Source organism: Saccostrea echinata, unplaced genomic scaffold (genome assembly GCF_033153115.1).
Source record: "Saccostrea echinata isolate AGI-Se365-2 ecotype Australia unplaced genomic scaffold, CSIRO_AGI_Sech_v1 ptg000025l, whole genome shotgun sequence".
Classification (NCBI taxonomy): Eukaryota; Metazoa; Mollusca; class Bivalvia; order Ostreida; family Ostreidae; genus Saccostrea; species Saccostrea echinata.
The window spans coordinates 21,242,941-21,262,892 of NW_026889774.1; the positions used below are offsets into that span (position 1 = coordinate 21,242,941).

The 19,952-nt window shown below is 31.8% G+C and overlaps 2 protein-coding genes across 2 annotated transcripts; both read right to left on the minus strand.

Annotated features, from left to right (window-relative positions):
- Positions 1-1,178: 1,178 nt before the first annotated feature.
- LOC133192949 (uncharacterized) lies at positions 1,179-7,865 on the minus strand. Its single transcript, XM_061328951.1, has 9 exons — positions 7,850-7,865; positions 6,707-6,823; positions 6,322-6,497; positions 5,577-5,934; positions 4,857-5,162; positions 4,428-4,696; positions 3,492-3,719; positions 1,792-2,074; positions 1,179-1,462 (listed from the first exon to the last, which is right to left on the minus strand). Exons 1-9 carry the CDS (start codon positions 7,863-7,865, stop codon positions 1,179-1,181), a joined length of 2,037 nt encoding a protein of 678 aa, XP_061184935.1.
- Positions 7,866-11,757: 3,892 nt separating this feature from the next.
- LOC133192950 (uncharacterized) lies at positions 11,758-18,139 on the minus strand. The gene is made up of 6 exons (XM_061328952.1): positions 17,877-18,139; positions 17,212-17,465; positions 16,771-17,045; positions 16,214-16,435; positions 13,761-14,049; positions 11,758-12,077 (listed from the first exon to the last, which is right to left on the minus strand). The coding sequence occupies exons 1-6, from the start codon at positions 18,137-18,139 to the stop codon at positions 11,758-11,760; spliced, it is 1,623 nt and encodes a 540-aa protein (XP_061184936.1).
- Between the last annotated feature and the right edge of the window lie 1,813 nt (positions 18,140-19,952).

Here is a 19,952-nt window from a genome sequence, read left to right on the forward strand (position 1 = left end):
GTCTAATTAACATGATAACATTTGCTGAATCTTTTTTGAATAAAATATATAATTTGGTTATGGGTTACTTTTGATAACACGAGTGAAGGATAATAACTACATCAAACAAAATACGAGAGTATTCAATTTATTTTTGAAAAATAAACCTATATATATATATATATATATATATATATATATATATATATATATATATATATATATATATTGATTGATTGATTGATTGCACCAAATGGAGAAGGGAAACCGAATTTGCATTTCGTCAGCATATAAAGTTATGTGTAGATAAAGGACTATCGGTTTTGGCATGTCATAATTTTTATTCTGCGCTTGCTTGCGTCTATTGTTTTTTTTAATTTCCAAATTTTAAAATTAATTATGCATAAATAATATTAAAGAGTCTCACTGCAATCTATTTATTACGGTGATATCCAATTTTTTTGCATATCACATCGTGTGTTGTCAAGCTGGAACTATGGACAAGTTTTTCATGCCTGCGCAATTAAATTCAAACGAACAATAATTACTAAAGGGAGAGAAAGGGCGGTAGGTGTGTTAGTTTTCTTTCGATCTTCTACTGGAACATGTCCAGATATGAAAGAAATAAAACGTCTCAAAATGATATGAAATATTTTAAAAAATTCGTGTAAAGTTATGATTTAGGAGGATGAACTGAAAATGTGCCATTGTTTGTTTGTCCCTTTGACAAACTGTGTTTGTTATGACCCATCATTATATACTTTTCAATGTTTTGCTCTGATCTTTGTTTAGTTTCCCGTTTATGTACATTTGTATCTTTATACAAAAATAGCTTATCTTGCATGTTTGAACTTTGACGATAAACATAAATGGTTTTTGTTACTCCATTCATGTATTTTGAAATTATTGAATCTGTCTAAAAGACTAAGTTACTTTTTCATTTATTTTGTATTCTAGCTACTGGGAGTTTTGGTAACCATGTATTGCAATCTATGGTTACTGTGCTCTTACACAGAGATCTTTAAAGATCGGGGGGGGGGGGGTTGTTAGGGCGATGAGTTGCACCTTTTACTATTTCTAAAAATACTTTATCCATATGAAACAAATGCTTGGTAAGATTTGCTTATATGGCATCAATGATCAATACAATCATTAAAATCAGTTTCAAATTGTTTTTCATTGCAGAAATTCCCTCCATTTTACATCTCTAAATCGCATAGTTCTCTTGCATTTTTAATCTTGTTCGGCCATATAATAACATCCCTGCTGAGCTTGTGATACAGACAGGGCACTGACTTGTGACCACTGCTTTCAACGGTGTCTGTATCTGTCTCATATCTATAAGCTATTCTCCCAGAGACCTTTGTCAGCTCCGCCAGCAGATCTATCTTCTCAGACTCTGTGTCCAGCGTTTCGTTGAGCTGAGCTACCAGGTTTGTGATCAGCCATCCTCCTTGTTTATCTCTGTTGTAAGCCTCCTTTCCTAAAGACGAAGTAATTTACTTTTATTGCTCTAACTCTTCTTTTACTTCAAAGTTCTAAGAATTCCTTGACCTCTAGCTTTTTTTCATTTAAATGAATCCTTGAGCAATCTGTAAGCTTTTACCCCCCTCCTTTCAAATCATATGTTGCAATCATTTTTATTTTACCACAGTAAGAACATTGCAAAGTGGACTTTTGATTTTCCTTTAACAGTAGAATATAATTTTGGAACTACCTGAACAACATTGAAATTTTGAACTGTAAGATAATGATCTTTTTTTAATACATGAATGGAGACTTTGAATTCTTTAGCATATTCTGATATTTTACCTGGAGCAGAGGCAAACATGACTAAAGCGTCATTGACACAAGGTGGTGGATCACTTATTATAGGCTCTGGGAAAAAGAAATCCAGAATCTCTTGTTCAAACCCTTGACATTTATTCCCTAGTTCTTTCACCTGATCTTCTGTGAAACCCTCTGCACGTAAAGTCTCATTTAATTTAGTGGCTGTTTCATCTGTCTTCTGTGCTTCCTGTGCTGAAACTGTGAGGTCGTTTGACAGATATGTTCTGTAATCCAAGATATGTCTATGTAGTACTGCAATTTTCCACTGCAAACGGAAATCAAAAATTCATTATTAAGCTTGCTCATAATTTCATAAGTATTCAAAATAAATGCTCACATTATGAAATCTCTGAAGAAAACATAACATGAAAATGACTAGTTTAACGAGGTTCGCTCCTGAGCTTTTGAGCAGATTTTTATCTTAACCTATATTTCAAAAATTCTGCATAATGTTTTAATTCTCACAATAAATTTGGATTCTACAATGCCAATTTAACTATATTCAGTTAAAACTCCATGATTAAATTCCATACCAAAAGCATTGAGTGAGGAACTATATTTTGTGGCGGAAGGTTTTTTAGAAGAAAATGATCATTTTTTCTCTTTCGAAGTATTTAAAGTATGTTAAGTTTGGATTCCTATTTTTACATGCAGGCTGCACACATAGTTATTTTGTGCAGTGGACTGTTTTATACTGGTACTAAATTATCTATTAAATAAACTGTCATGGATTCTATCATCATATTTGATAAATATAGCAAATATATTGTGGAAATGAAGAAAAAAATAGCCCTAATTTAAGCTTAAAATTAGCACTATTTTAGTAATATCTAAAAATTAACATCACAGACCCCCACTTTTAATTTTCTTTTCTGAATATATACGATACTTTTAACCATTCTTCTTAAATTCAGTAAAATGTCATTACTTTCAAATGATTTTTTTGCTTGTTAAATTTTAATGCCAGAAAAATGAGAATGTTTGAGTGCAAAAAGGTCAAATAATTGAACATGTGGAGTAATTCGAAAATTTCTTCGTTGTTACAAATTTTAATGTGTCTATTTAAGATGAAATAAGACTGTGTTTGTTCACCATAATTTATTTGAACAAAAAATATTGAAGGAAAAACTTTAAAAATTGATTTATATGTAAGACGTATTTACAGTGCAAAAAGGTCAAACTAAATGCTCTGTAGCGCCAAAAGAAGCGCATTGACCCCCATTTTTTGTTTTGATTTTTAATAAAGCTATGTGTATAAATTCTAAAAATATACTTGATAAAAAATTCTCATTACTTTTGATGGTAGGATCCAACCTCCTTAAAATTGTTACCTCTGAATTTAAGAGCAAAAAATGATATTTGTATGGTTTGATAATCAAATTCCAGAGTCATAACTTTCCCTTGTATTATCTTGCAGCTTATTGCAAGTTTGGCAGATGACACTTGGGGAAACTATACATAAATGTCTAAGATCTTGTTCTGTATGACTCGTGACTACAAGTTGGATACAGTAATGTGTTAATGCTGAACTCGGATATAGCGAATTCACACTTATAACAGTCATATTTCTTTTAATACAAATAACGAATTATTAACTTTGAAATGAAAGCAATTTCAACTCCCCTGCAGATAGGCTTTTATTTTAAATAAGTATGTAGCACTTTATATTTACTTAGTAATACCTCATGAATTTGTTTTAATCTGGTTTTTTGTTCCTCTTCAGTCTGATTCATTTTACTTCGCTTGGCGTCTGATTTATCCAGCTGTCGGGGTTCCCCAGAGGCATCGTTACAGTCGGGGCCCTCGAGCTCCTGAATGTCTACAATTTCCCCCACTGGGGTAAACACATTCACAAAAACTCCAGGATCAAAATTTTTATGACCATCTAATCCAAAGCGGCTTCTGCAAGCCTAAAATACAAATAATGTGAATACTTTCATTGCACTAAATTTAGAATCATTTTTAAATATTTTCCGTTATGGTTTAGAGAATTTTGTATCAGGGAAACTTATCATTTTAGAGAAATTTATAGCAGACCTGAGAACCAGAGTAGTAAAAAATAATTGAACATTTAACATCAGAAACTGATTCTTTAAAAAAACCTTCATGACACTTCCACGAACATAGACCGTCACGGTAGCTCAGTCGGTAGAGCGCTCGCTCCGTGATCGGAAAGTCGTGTGTTCGAATCACAGCCGCGACTGACTTAAGTCAATAAAAAATAGGTAGCACTTGTTCCTTCGCCAAGCGCTCGGCACTTTGAAGTGAGAGTTGCGGGTCCTTTGGATGAAACCTTAATAACCGAAGCCCCGTGTCACTGTAGTCGTTGGTACGATAAAGAACCCTATCTGCTCAATGGCCCTGATTGCCTAGTAAAGGTCAAAATTTGAAGCCCTTCACCGGTATAATTATGTTTGACGTCTCTGAGTGAAAAATTTTCGAATGGGACGTAATACAATATACAATCAATCAATCAATCCACGAACATAACATGCAAAATATATATAGCAAACTCTTTTCCTAAATTTGCTTAAAATAGCACAATTAAAAAACTCCTAAAGTTAAAGTAGCTTTCTTGACTTAAAAGTACATGTAAAATTAAGAGAGCACTTTATTACCTGAATAAAGAAAAAGCAGGGTTTGCTTTTAAGAGTTGGACAACTCTGGTGATCAAACATTTTGATAATGTCCCTGGTTAAAAGAGACTTTCCATTATAGAAGAAAAGCTGATGCACCATTTCAGTCTGAGAATATTCTTTTTGTACGTTTCCAAATGGATGTTCTTCAGTTTGCTTGTCCTCTTTTATCACCATAGGTACCTCTTGTCCGTGAGTACTGATAACCAGTACAAAATAGCTGGGTTTCATTTTATTACACCTTTCTATTCCTACAGAGTATTTCACAAAGATGGTATATATTATCATGCAAACTAGAGTAAACATCTATTGGGAGTGTTAATTTTACGCCTTACTACAGAGATTCATTTGACAACAGAAGTCATAAGAGAATGAAAACTGTCACATGAATAAACACAATTTTCGTCTTACCTTCTTTTAAAAATTCTAGTGCCTCTTGGTCTGTTGGATTTGTTTTCTTTTCAAAAATACACCCAAGACGTTCAAAAGTTCTTTTAATCTTTTCGTATTCCATACATGCGGAATGTCTATTCTCTAAAGATATTTCAGAGTTCTCTTGATCAAACTCTAGTACACCTATGTAAAGACACAGTCCAGGACTCTCAAAAGGATAATAGTTGCCTTCTTCAGCTCCATCATCTTTATCTGTGGAGGAAATGATATATGTACAACGGACATTATTACGAGGAATTATATTTCTGGGGTAATATAACTTCCCTTTCTCAATTACAAAAGTTTATACGATGAAGCCTTTATATTTCATGATCCAGCAGAAATATAAAATCTTTCTGCTTTATATATATGCTCAAAAAAGTTAAAATTTGAATTACACGTTACTAAAGAGATAGTTTAAAATGAATAATAATGAACTTTTCTACTTGCTTAGCAGATACATGTATAATACTGTAAATCACTTTTTATTCGCGAAAACTTTATATTCGGCTAATAACGCGAATCTGTCCCCTCGCAAAAATTTTATTCTCGCATATATTTATATTGTTAAGGATTACTAGTATATACAGTAATCACAACTACTCGCAAAAGTTCTGTCTCGCTAATAAATACCAGATATTTTTCTCGCGAAAAATAAGGTGTCTAGAAAATATAGTGATCTACAATATTGCGACTTACTCGTAGACATTGACTGCTTTAGATTGTTTGTTGCAGGAGGGGGATACGTCAAAAAATCTTGTGTAAAGTTCGTGTTAGGAAATCCGTGTTTTGCGATCTCGTCAAAAATTTGTCCTGCTAATCTTTCAAAAGTATCTGGTGCATTTTCATTTAAAGAAAGAATCATTTGAGATGCTTTGTGTTTGTGAGTTTTTCTAGGCGGATATTCCGTAAGGTGCTCATCACTGATGAAGTACGGTTCATTGCGAATAGGTTTTGGAAAGAATTCCTGCTGTAATTCCTGGCTTATATTACAACCAACGAACAGGATGCTCTCGATTTGAAATCTTACTATGTCATCTTCTTCATCCTCAAGCAGCTCTAAAGTGAAAACAAAAAACCCCGAACATTAAAATTTAATACATTTATGTCTCCTAAGCTTGCGTTGATATAATAAATATGTCCGGATTAAGCAGAAGCACCTCCTTTAACGATTTGTTTTGTATGATAATAGAAAGAATTCCCTCAAAACAGAGTACTTTATAAAACAACTTTTACAGGTTATGAAATTTAAAACATTGCTCATTGGTTGAAACATAAAACTTAGTGTTTTCCCAGTCCTCTGACTGAATTTTGTGATGTGACTCAGAGTCAAGGCGGTTATACACTTGGTATAACATGCTTTGAATCCACCCTATCCGCCGTTTCTAACCTTAAGACTCTGCATGGGTCACGATTTTTTGACAGAAATATAAAGAAATCATGCCACATTGAAACATTCCCTATGGTGGAAACGCTTTGCTATACCGTCTAGTTTATTGTGGATTTTCTTTGAACCCTCATTCCATAAGCTGTCCCAATAGGCGTTATCTGTAATGACTATGAGAGACTTGCATCTCTTGAGACTTTCACCAAATCTCATTCCAATGGAAGTTAGTTTCTCTGAAAGACAGGCATTTAATTTTCATCCAAGTGATGCTCGTTTTTTTAAGTCCTACCTTAATCTTTATTAAGAATGCATTTATTCAAGAAGTCCATCAGAAAATGAAAATGTTACTGGAAAAGTTTAGAAAGAGCAACGATACAGTAATATAAAAAGAACTTTTTTAATCTTTGGCGTCATAAAAAAACCCTGACAAAGCTAATTTTACTGTTCAGTATGAATGCTTCCTCGATGCCTGCGTCAACCACATGCTGCTTTCCGAGTTTACTGGTGATGTCCTCTACTAAACATTGGACCGTGTTTTTATTCCTCACATAAAGTAAACCTGCATGGAAGAGACATGTTAAAATATTTATTACACATAATGCCAGCTATTATATTAGTTATGATTGTTAATGATATTTAGAGAATGTCTTTTTTGGTATAGAGAACCTAATGCATTAAGATACGTGCTAATATATATATATATATATATATATATATATATATATATATATATATATATATATATATATATATATAGCTGAAATATGGAGATAACGAACAGTAATCTGCAGGCTCAAAAGTCCATTGAAACAATACTAATCGTGAGCAGAGCAAACACAGACCTCTGAAAGCATCAGATGATCAGATCAGGTGCCATGGAAGAGTAAGCATCCCCTGTTGACCGGTCATGCCCGCCGTGTGCTCCTTGTCATGATCGGGCAAACGGAAAAATCCGTAGACAATTCAGTATGTAAATAATGAATGATAGAAGGATGAGCAACGGATTATCGCCCGAAATCATACACGGTAAATTGCCATCCTAAATTCCTACTTATTATAAATTCTTGTGGCGGAAGAAAATTCAACTTCCAATCTCAAAGAAAGTCTTTCAAATCGGGAATATAGAGGTATGTTTTATGAGGTTACAATACAAGAATCTGAAAATCTGTCTGGGCGAAAGGAAGCGTATTGAGTGAAAGCATATCTTGCATGGTAATAATTTCCATTGAGAAAACAACTAGCATTTCGATATATTTGCTTTCACCAGACAAAGCACTAAAATGGACACACTTGGTGAAACTTATTAGGAAGCATTTTTCTTCTCCTTGACTTATTAATGTTAATATGATTAGTACATACATTGCACTAACATTTTTATCGGCGTTTCATTGAAAATGAGGTTACAACATATTTAACAATGAGAATGTGATATGAAACGACACGGCTTACGAATTCTTGAAATGGTTGATACTTTCAATACCTGGCAAATTATTTACACATTTTATAGAAAATTCTTTTCCTCAGTCTACAGTATCATTTTCGTTGCCTAAAAAAGAAAAATATGTTATTTAAAACACATACTTACCTATTTTATCTGTCATTTTGTCTGTAGGCAAAACAATTTTCTATTCGTTTCTTTCAGGAAGTTAATTGTGGATCTATAGCTAGGGAGTGCATAAACCCTTTCACACATATTTTAAATAAATCAATTTTTAATAAACAAAATCACATTGAAAATTTTATAATTTCCGGGAAAAGATACAAATTGAGTGTACAGAAATAACTTGGGCAATGATACGTCTACTAAACTCTTGACATCTGTGGGAAAATGAATAAGCCTGATTGTTGAAGCAGGAACGACATGGAGTGAAAAGTAGTGAATACAGCGTTTAACATTGTGGCAAACGGAGATGATGAATAAAAGACCCATCTTGCAATTTTTTTGAATTCTTTTCTTTTTTCAAATGATAATTGAGAAAGATTCACAAAGATAAAGACATTTTATACAAATCCTTATCCTATTATAAAAGATTGTCCAGTTTTCCTGGGTGTTTTCAAGCACAACCTCGAACACTCTGTAAATTTTACAAAATTATATATATATATATATATATATATATATATATATATATATATATATATATATATATATATATATATATATATATATATATATATATATATATAATGTCCTGTACATACTTTGTCCACTTGATTGCAGTAAAAGGGCCAATTTCCTAAACTGCATGAAGAAAGATGCAAACCCCACCATCTTATAGCAAAAGAATACACAAATGAGATGTTCTACCAATCCTTTGCATGACAACTACATCTGAAGAACACCAGCTTACTATTTAGGGCACAACTGTACATCTACAGGGATACCTGTGCGAGGACTCAGGGACTATAGAACTTGCGAAATGATGACTTTAAACGAGACTGTTGATATACTTGTTTCATCAACTTGGGAACTATTTTTTTTAAAGTACAGCTAGATGATGGTACTTACATGAATACTAGGGAATAAAACTTTTAGTTGTTACCAGGTAAGCCAAGATATTTTCGAATTGCCTCGCATATGCATTAAGCTGGTCGAGATTCAGAGAACTTAACTATAGTTTGATTTAAACAATAAAATCGTAAATGATCGTAAAACTTTGTTCCCTTTTCCAATCCAACACACATCTGAGAAAATTTCAGTTTCTAAAATGATATTCGGATACCAACCTTTTTCCACTACACATGTACTGAGTATTTTAAAACCATGTTTTTACCCATTCATTAAGGTATCTTTACACAATTCTATAAGATACGTTGAGAAAATTTTAGCTTCTAAGAAATGTTATGATATATCCTACTTGATAGATACGTTATTCAAATTCCATAGAAATCCACTAAATCCAAATTATACCTAACATTACCAGTGAGTTTAGTCTGCGTGAACTTTTTCTACTACATGTACTTAATGATCCAATTTTTCAACCATGTTTTCGATCACTAATTAAAGTATCTTTCCCTATGTCGGTGTTCCAAGGACGTTATCATATTGTTCATGCAAAGCAGAATGTAAACCCAGAACTATATATAACTTACACTAATTCAAAAGATTTATATAATAATGTAATGTTTATATTGAGCTTTTTTCATATATACATGTATATATCAAAATAATACAATCATATGTCAAATGATGATCACATTGAAATATAGATAAATGTTAAAAGAGTGTAATTAACCTGAGGGTGATAAATCTAACATTTAATTTACACTTCTCAATGTCATTCAACAATATCAGTTACGAAGACATATCACAGACATATACCTGGTGAATGTATCATGAGCAAAGAAAATGAGATCAAAACTTGAAAAATTAAATAATAACAACATGACATTGATTTATCTGTTAGGTAAATATAGAACCAGCAAATGTTAACAGGAAAAAATTCATCTGGTACATATGTGACATTATGAGGTTCATTTATGAGATCAGACTTTGAACAAGGAAACCGGTAATGTATTTGCCAGTTACACACTTCTGTTGCCTTAACACCTCTTTTATTTGATATACTAATAAGTTAATTTTTCCCTGATACCAGTACATAAAAATATACATGGAAAAAATATAAAGCACTGAACATTGACTGGCCTTAAAACTGAGAACCTGGTGCATCAATTTGGTACCGTATAAGATTTACATCCTAAAAAAACTTAACCCGTGTATAACAATTAGAAAACTCTTGTAATAAACTGATACAACTGAAAGTAGTTACAATCAGCAGTTATCTTAAAAAAGTATCTTTTTAAAGCGACATAGAAACAGATTTGAAGTTAATATTTTCTCGAATTTTCTGTATAATATCATGACTTATATGTTGCTATAGCATTTCACACGGAAATATAATTTAAAAAACGTATTTTATCTGGAAATTATTGAAACTACTAATTTCGGAACGCGTTTGCTTGACACAGCCTTTCACTTTCACAAAGTAAACTTTATCTTTAATACTTGAGAAAAGTAGAAATTTTATTGTCAGTTCGTGTTCAGTGATGTGTGCAGAGTCTAATAAAATGAACACACCCGGTGAAACATAAACAATAACAAAGCCCGTGCCCTGTTTACAAATCAGTTTACGTTCCACCGCGGCCGGTTGTGTTTAATTCGTTAAACTCTGCACACATCACTGAGCACGGACTGACCATACTGGTGAGTTGGTTTTTGCTTCCTCACATTTCTACTCTAAATTATAGTTTTAATATTTTTCATTAATACACAACAAATCTTAAGTATCAAGGATAAATTTTACTTTGTGAAAGTGCAAGAATGTGTCAATCAAATGCGTCCTGAAATTCGTACTTACAATAATTTCCAGATAAAATAAGTTTTTTTTAAAAATTATATTTCCGTGTGAAATGCTATATAATAGCAACATATGTCATGATAGTATACAGAAATTTGAGAAAATATTAACTCCAAATCTGTGTCTATGCCCCTTTAACAGTTGTTACTGAGATCATGGTCAGAGAGCCAGTGCTTGTCTTGTAAGAGTTCCATATATCGTTGAATTCAATCATTAAAGAAAAAAAGAGTAACATTAAAAATAATTAAGATAGAAATTAAACAAAAATGGAAAAAGATGCCGGTAAGTACAATCACTCAAGATGAAAAGAGGGGAATAAAGATAGAATATGAAGAAAAAAAATGATTTGAAAAACTTTTTGCATACTGTAATTACAAAAATATATAGGGCTGGCAATGTTTGATTAATGGGAAATAAGCTTTATGTATTTGTAACATATCAATGATATCCAGGCTTGATCAACATATATTGGGGTCAAACTTGATTTTGTTCAATGACCTTGATCTGGGCCATATTGCACCCTCTGATAATAACCTACTTTTTGCCAAGTTAAATTTGTCAACATTCCAACCGTACGAAATAACGTATTACACTATTAGAACATGGGATCTTAACTTCTCCAGATGTCCTTATATTAAGGTCATTACAAAACCCCTGATCATATACAATATGAACTAATATTTCTCAATTAAAGAGTCGTGGAATAACTTATTTTAAACCCTTGTGACCTTGATCTTTCTCAAATAACCTTGAGTTAGGGTAATGCACATTCTCTGGCCATTAGGTATATTTGTGCGATGTATTTTTCCTTCAGAAGTGATGATTGCAACTAAATTTACAGAAAGCAATTAGATAGAAACATATAAACCCACCAAAATTATACGTACCCAGTCTTCAATTTTGCAAGGATAAAAAAAGAAAAAAAATATGTAATAGAAATTATTTTTTCTCAGAAACTTAATTAACGAAATAATGATTTAAAAAAAAAAATACTGAATGCTCAAAAGGAAATGGAGAAAATACAAATATAATAAATAAAAAGAAAGGGGCATTTAAAAGGAAAAAAATCAATTTAATTAATATTTCACATAATTTTTTATATTTGCGTTTTAAGGTTTTGAGGGTTCTTCATTGTTTAAGTGTTCTCAATCCATTTTAAAAAGTCCTTTAATTTTTCATCTTCCTTGCAAAATTTTTTGGCATTTTTTATCTCCTCTGGCCATATAATGACATCCCTGCTGAGCTTGTGATACAGACAGGGTACTGACTTGTGACCACTGCTTTCAATTGTGTTTGTATCTGTTTCGTATTTATAAGCTATTCTCCAAGAGACCTTGGTTAGCTCCGCCAGTAAATCAATTTTTTCTGGATCCGTACTCAAAGTTTCTTTCAGCTGAGTCTCTAGATTTGTGATCAGCCACCCTCCTTGACTTGCTCTGTTATAAGCTTCCTTCCCTGAAAACAGAGTCAATTGCTGCAGCATATAAACTATTTCTATAACATAACAAAATTTTGATATTCTTTAAATATATCAGTCTAACGGATAAAAAACCCGCATGAGTTACCATGGCCATGCTTTTCTTAAAATTTTGATAGATTATTTCCCCTTTATTTTCTTAAGAAATTTTTGACTCTAAATTGTGGCTCCACCATACCCCTTAGGGACATAATTTGAACAAACTTGAATCTACTCTAACATAAAACATAATCTGATCTTGAGATTCTTAAAAGATTTTTTCCTAAATATCCCAGTGCCAAATCTACATTCCTACTGTGGCCCCACTCCATACACAGGAGCCATATAATTTGAAGAATTTTGAATCTGCATTACATGAGGATGTTGGCATATTAATTTGACTAATCATGGTCCTGCTGTTTTTGAGAAGAATTTAATTCTATTTTCTTATATATATATACATGGTCCTGCTGTTTTTGAGAAGAATTTAATTCTATTTTCTTATATATATATATATATATATATATATATATATATATATATATATATATATATATATATATATATATATATATATATATACTCCATAACTTCCATTCTCAATGACCGTGTAGTGTGGGGTAGCGCTGCGAGAATTCCATCGGCATCGAAAGCAAAGCAAGTTTTTTGACTTGCCTAGATAGCCGAGCGGTCTAGCGCGCTGTCCCTGTACTGCTAGGAGACAGGTTCTGTTGGTCGAGAGTTCAACCCCGGGCTGGGGCGGAAGTGGGTATCCTTATAAAAAGTGAATTTCTTTGTGCTTTCTATATTAATAATTCTTCACTTAGGGCAGTTATGTTAGTTTAAGAGTTGTTGTAAAATGTGCTTTATAAATAAAAATTAATTTCATTACAGCGTGTATTGGTAACGATCCTCTAATAAAACTAATGTCCAAATAACTGTATCTCACGTCCATTCTCAATGACCGTGTAGTGTAGGGCAGCGCAGCGAGAATTCCATCGGCATCGAAAGCAAGATTTTTGACTTGCCTCGGTAGCCGAGCGGTCTAGCGCGCAGTCCCTGTACTGCTAGGAGACAGGTTCCGTTGGTCGAGAGTTCAACCCCAGCCCGGGTTGAACTCTCGAAGAACATTTAATGTATAAAAATGGGTATTTTTGTCCAATTTTCCAATGTTCTTTGAAGACTAAAGAGAGGCCAGTGTGAGAGGAAATGAGATGCGTTTAATAAAATGCTCAAGAACTATTGTTTTGTTTAATCCACATGGGGATAGTGAAAATGGGGGCAAGTACAGGCAACTAAATAGATTTGTTCCTGAGCACTATATTAATTAATTTGCAGATCCCTTAAATCATCCTATTTCTGTTGCTTTTGGGCAACATAGCTGCATTTGTCAGCTTATTTTGTTTTATTCAATCTATAGATCCGCAACAGTGATACATTATACTCAAGTGACCGTTAAGGCCCTTGGGCCTCTTGTTATGAATAACTATCCCTGTCCTCCAAGCAAACCCTTGGTCTTAATGAGGCACGGTATATTTTACTGCACAAGTGGCGAAGAGAACTATTTTTACTGTGGCACAAAAACATTTACTGTGGCGCTAAATATTTCACTGTTGATAATATTGTGGCTATTGTACACAGTAACAATTCGTGGAGAACCATGAACATATGTAATATCCTACCTGGAGCAGAGGCAAACATGACTAAAGCATTATTGACACAAGGGGGCGGATCACTTATTATAGGCTCTGGGAAAAAGAAATCCATAATCTCTTGTTCAAATCCTTTACATTTTTCCCCAAGTTCTTTCACTTGATCAAATTTTAGGCCTTCAGCAAGTAAAGTCTCAGATAAATTGGTGGCTATCTTGTCGTCTCTTCTCGGTGCTTCCTGTGTTGAGATGGTTGGATTCTTCACAAGATATGTTTTGTAATCTAAAATTTTTGTGAGAAGATTTTCCCCTTCAATCCACTGTAAAAGAAATTTTAACTTGTTTATAATTGGCTTATAATCAACTGTGAATAAAACACAGAATACAAAACTGTCATAACTATAAAAAACAATTGCAGGGTACCAGGCATGGGCACCATTACTGAAAAATGTAATCGATTAATAATCGATTACTTAGAGGAATTTTGTGTAATCGATTATTAATCGATTACACTCATTTTTGTCCTGTAATCGATTGTAATCCATTACTTTGGAAGGCGTAATCGATTAATAATCGATTACTTCCAAGTTTTTATCCCCTCAAATATTAATGTAATATTTAAATGTTAAATAGTAAGTTGATGATAAACACGAGCTGAAGATCGAATGTGTTCCTGCAGTCTTTTAAAGTTTTATTCTGGTTTAATTTCATATTTTAGACCTTGCATTCTCAGTAAATGCCCAAATGAGGGATTCTCTACCATGGAAAGTGGAGACATGGTTCCTACAATAAAATATGCCAAGGAATTAATTATTCCTTTCAACCTTGGATCTGAACCTCCATATTTATGGAATTTAATTGCAGAAATCATTTAATATTTTCTTGTGAATTAGAAGTATTTGGACTGCCTGCATGTAGGCAGTACACATAAAACATTCCTGTGTCTTCTTTCAAAAAAATAAGTAAATAAGAACTTTTAGTAATAAACATGTAATTTAAATGTGCCTTTAAGTAAAGGTAATAGCACAATTTCATTTGAAATAAGTGTTTTGAGAACTATTAATTGTTTTAATAATAGTGTTTGTCTTCAATGGAACTATCAATTATAAAAGTTAAACACTAGGTAGTTCACAGTTTACACCTCATCTGTAAGTCAGGGATGTCTCAGTCAATTAATTAGCCATGATAAGCAAACACGGTGACACTTACTCCTTCTCTTAAAAATACACTCTTATAACCTCTCACTGACAAAAAAACCCTTACAATTCTGAATGAAAATATGAGAATGATTTTGCAAATTTTAAAAGTTTGAAGTTGTTTAAACATTTTCAGAAATGAAAATAATAAGTACTTCCATCTTCTTTCTTACAAGTACAATGTAGTTTATTTACCAAATTATTTATATTTAATACAGCACTTTAAATCTGTTTTTGCTATTTATAATTTTCTAATATTATGTTTTTCAAATATTCATTTTGAAATATGAAAAAGGACATGCAGTAAGAGGACAGTGGGTCAAATGTAAAATGCACACCAAAAATCTGTATATTTTATTAATAAATGGTTGAAATACACTTCTAATTTCTTTAATGCTAAACCAGTAGGCCTATAATGCAAATTTTATTGAGAACATTATTAAACTTATGATAATAAAAGTTAGGAAATCAAAACATATCACTAGGTGGTTTGTATTTGATATTTATTTGTGAATGACTGGAAATAATTCTTCAAAATAACATCCGTTTTCATTGAACATTTTATCTGTAATCAATTAAATTACGATTACAAGTAATCGAAAATCTCTTCGATTACAGATTACTGTCGATTACTTGAAAAAAGTAATCATTACAATCGATTACGATTACTCGATTGCGATTACCCCATGCCTGCAGGCTACATGTATATTTCAAAACTGATATATTTACAATATATGTACAATATAATATGTACACATATTTTAAAATTTGTATTTTTGTTTTGAAGACTGAAAAATAATAACAGATTTATTTCTTGTGTGTTTCTTAAGGACCCTCTCTACACTCCACCCTAATTTCAGGGTCCTTTTGTGTAGTTAGATTGACCTTTTGATCATTTGATATAGAAAGAGAATAAATTGTAATCTGCACTGTATGACATTATTTAAAATAAATTCAAGTATTCTAAACATTTTATTAGATCAAGATAGAGTAGTCGAAAACTTTATTTGCTTGTATTTTCTCCATTTGAGTACGTAAAAGCGAATTTTATTTACAATTACTTCATTATCTTTGAAAATTTTTCCTGGATAAAAAAGACACGCTCCCTATATTAAAAATGAATTAGTTTATTTCAAAACATCATCCTTTACATTATATAATTTTCTCAAAGTCCAAAAAACATTTTCCATCAATGTATAGAGAGTCCTTAATTGTTACTAATAATGCCTAGGTACCAGTACAACAATCATTTATTAACTATGTAGTAGTTTACTTTTATACTACTTGCCTCCTGGATTTGCTTTAATCTGGCCTCTTTATCTTCCTTTGTCAGCTTTGTTGTACTTTTCTTGGCGTCTGATGTATCCTCATGTGAGGTACCTCTTGAGGCGTCTACAGTATCAGGGCTCTCTATACCAGCCCTTATATCTCTTTCTACTGTCAACACATTGACCATCACTCCGGGATCAAAGTTCTTATGTCCATCTAAACCAAATCGGCTTCTGCATGACTGAAAAAATACACCAGCTTCACACACACATATATATTTTCTTTACAAACTCGTTAAATTCTTGCAAAAAAAAAATATCAAGGATATTTCTTCAGAAAATGCCTCCTAAAATATTCTCTATATTACAAATATTTCTAAATCATCACCAAACTCTAAATATCTTAGGATCTTTGTGAAAAAAAAAAAAATCTACCCTAGAATTTACACAACCATTTAAGATTTAACTCCAAGGAGAAGTAAATCTGGGTTTGAAGAAAAGTAAATCTTGAATAAAGTTAAACATGCATGTGCATGTAATAACAGAGCACTGCAATAAGACAAGGAGAACCTAATACCTGAATGAAGAAAAAGCAGGGTTTGCCTTTAAGAGCCGAACATTTGTGCTGGTCGAACATTCTGATAATGTCTCTTGTTAAAAGAGACTTTCCATCATGGAAGAACAACTGATGTACCATTTCGGTCTTAGGTTTCTTTTGACCTGTGATCCTAGATGGGTGCTGCTCAGGGGGCTCTTTGTTATCCTCTTGAATAACCATGGGTACTTCCTGTCCATGTGTACTGATAATCAGTACAACGTAGCTTGGCTTCAGCTTCTTACACCATTTAACTCCTACAGTATTTCGGAGAAAAGGAAAAATTCACAAAAGACTATACTAATATAAGAAGTTTAATCTGAATTTTTCTGTCTGTGCTCGAGAAAATCATTTTAAGGCAGAATTTATACTTGTTAAAAAACATATAAGGCATAAAACATAAATGAAATTTGTAACTCTAACCTTCTTGTAAAAATTGTTCTGCTTCTTGAGCAGTTGGATTTAGTTTCCTTTTTACGAAACATCCTAGCTCTTCAAAACAGTTTCTCATCATTTTAAATTCGTTCACTGAAAAACGCCTTTTCTCTAATGATACCCCAGCTTCCTTAGTTTCATATTCAAATACACCAATATAGAGACAGAGTCCTGGTCTTTTAAGGGGATAAGTATTAGCCTCTTCGACTTTGTCATCAGAGTCGGATGTGACAGCATTTATTCTTTGCAAAATAGAGATGACAAAATATACGAACAGTATGGAACCATGCATAATTCTATCAATTGTTGAAACTGCAAAGATATCTATGGGATTTATAGGAATACATACATACATACATACATACATACATATATATATATATATATATATATATATATATATATATATATATATATATATATATATATATATATATATATATATATATATATATATATCACACAAAGAAAATTCAACTTTTATTACCAAATATATAAGAAGAGCTTAAAAATTACTATATAGGGAAAAATTATTTATCTTTCATTTGCCCATCTATTTTGTAAAAGAATGCTTTGACATTAAAAGTCCTTTTTTAAGTTTTAAAGTTAATGATCAACAGTTGAAATAGTTCTAAGCAATAAGGATTCCATACTCAATGTCAAAATCCTCAGAATTTTCTCCTTCTTCACCTGGTTTTGTAGACAAATCTGAAGCTTTCTCTTGATTTAAATTTTCCACATATTCAACTTTTGGAAACTTTGGTTTTATACTCTGTATTGGAGTCTGTACAGGGGTAACAGTATCTACTTCATCTTTAGAGGCACTACAACAATACTGATTGTTGAAATTGTCCACAGTTTCTTTGGCTAATCTTTTGATACTCTCCTGAGTGTTGTTGTCCATAGATACAACCATGTGACATGTTTTTGGTCCAAGTTCAAGGTATTTTAAATCTTCAGTATAAACAGTGGCTGTTGAGGCGAAAGAAGAAGGAAAACAGGTCAGAAGTAGGTGCCGATTTATATTACAACCAACGAGCAAAAGGAACTCAATTCCATCATCTTCATCATCATCACCCAACAGTTCTGCATAAAATAATAAAACTAAAATCGCCTTAAGGTCAGACGACATGTACCTTAAAAATAAGTTTTGTATACATTTATATTATATCAAAAAATATTCATAATTGTCATTCTCTTATGATTTCTAAATTGTTTTCAATATGTTTTTTAAAAAAAAATAATTACACCAAAACATTGACATTGGCAATTCAAAAGATTACCCATAAGGATTATATAAGAAATATAACCCTCTGGTATCTTGCCAAAATGCCTGGTAACAACCCCAATTTTTGGTGAAGAAACTCGTTTAGGGATATCCGATCCTCAGCTAGGAAGTATAACTCTTAAATTTATTATTAATTTAAAAAGTCTCAAAATGAAGTTTGAAATTGAGATCTTTTCGTGCAACAATTTTTATTTTATGCATCTTAATATGTTTCAAGATTCTTTGAAGTCTTAGAAACGATCTTGTAAAAAGTTGACATTTGTACCCCATGAAACAAAAAAAAAAAAAAAAAAAAAAAAAAAAAAAAAAAAATGAATTCATTTTCAGAGAAATCGAATTTTCTTTTGTCTAGCATTAGATACCACAGTTTATTAGCATGATATAAAATTATGTGTGATATGTGATGTCTAGCAATGATAGCACAAGCTTTTTTATATTATGTATTATATAACAATTTAAGTAAAAAGAAGAACTAAACTACTGTATAAGCATAAAAAAAGATGCAATTTTCACCAAATGCCTGGATACCTATATCTTTTTATCCTAAATTATATTTGTTAATCAATTTTCAAATAGAAAATGCATAGCTGGTATTTTTATTCGCATTTCCTGAAAATATATTTGAGATTTGATAATTTTCCCTGTATAATATGATTAACCATAATGATGAACTTTGAAGAAATTCCATGGGTAATTTCACGTTACTATGTGAAGTCAGAGACATTTTTATGAGCATTTTCAATTACTTAAAAGCTGATTTTCAGAACCTGAGGATCGGAGTACCTTAAGTAGCTTTATTTCAATGACAAATTCTTGGGAAAAAAAATATATATTTTCGAGGAAGAGTCGTCTGACCTTAATGGAAAGAATATCCCAGCTGTACAACTTATCAGAGGGCAAAGTGTAACATATTTTCGAAAACTCTGCCATATATATATATATATATATATATATATATATATATATATATATATATATATATATATATATATATATATATATATATATATATATATATCACGCAGACACGAATTTGACACTTACTCATCATATTTTAAAATCATATAAACTTTTTAAAAACCACTAAAAACTCTCTTAGTCCAAACCATAGTTAAAGCCTTAATCTATATTTCACAGTGTAAACTATACTTAACACTGAAAAAAATCATTTGAGATTGCAACACATAGTTATGGTTAACAATTCTAAACTAAAGATAATTATTTAAGATTATCAAGTAGAGGAATTACTCCAGTAATTAAATCTACTTTTGTTATGCAGAATTTGATTTTCTTTTTATACGTTAATGATACACATTTTTTGTTGCCTCTTGTGAGATTTTGAATTGAAAACTATGGTTAGGAGTTAACAGTTGTTTCGATTCATAAACTATATGTAACAACTTTTAAATATTATAGTTTACGAGTGAAAAATAGTTTATGA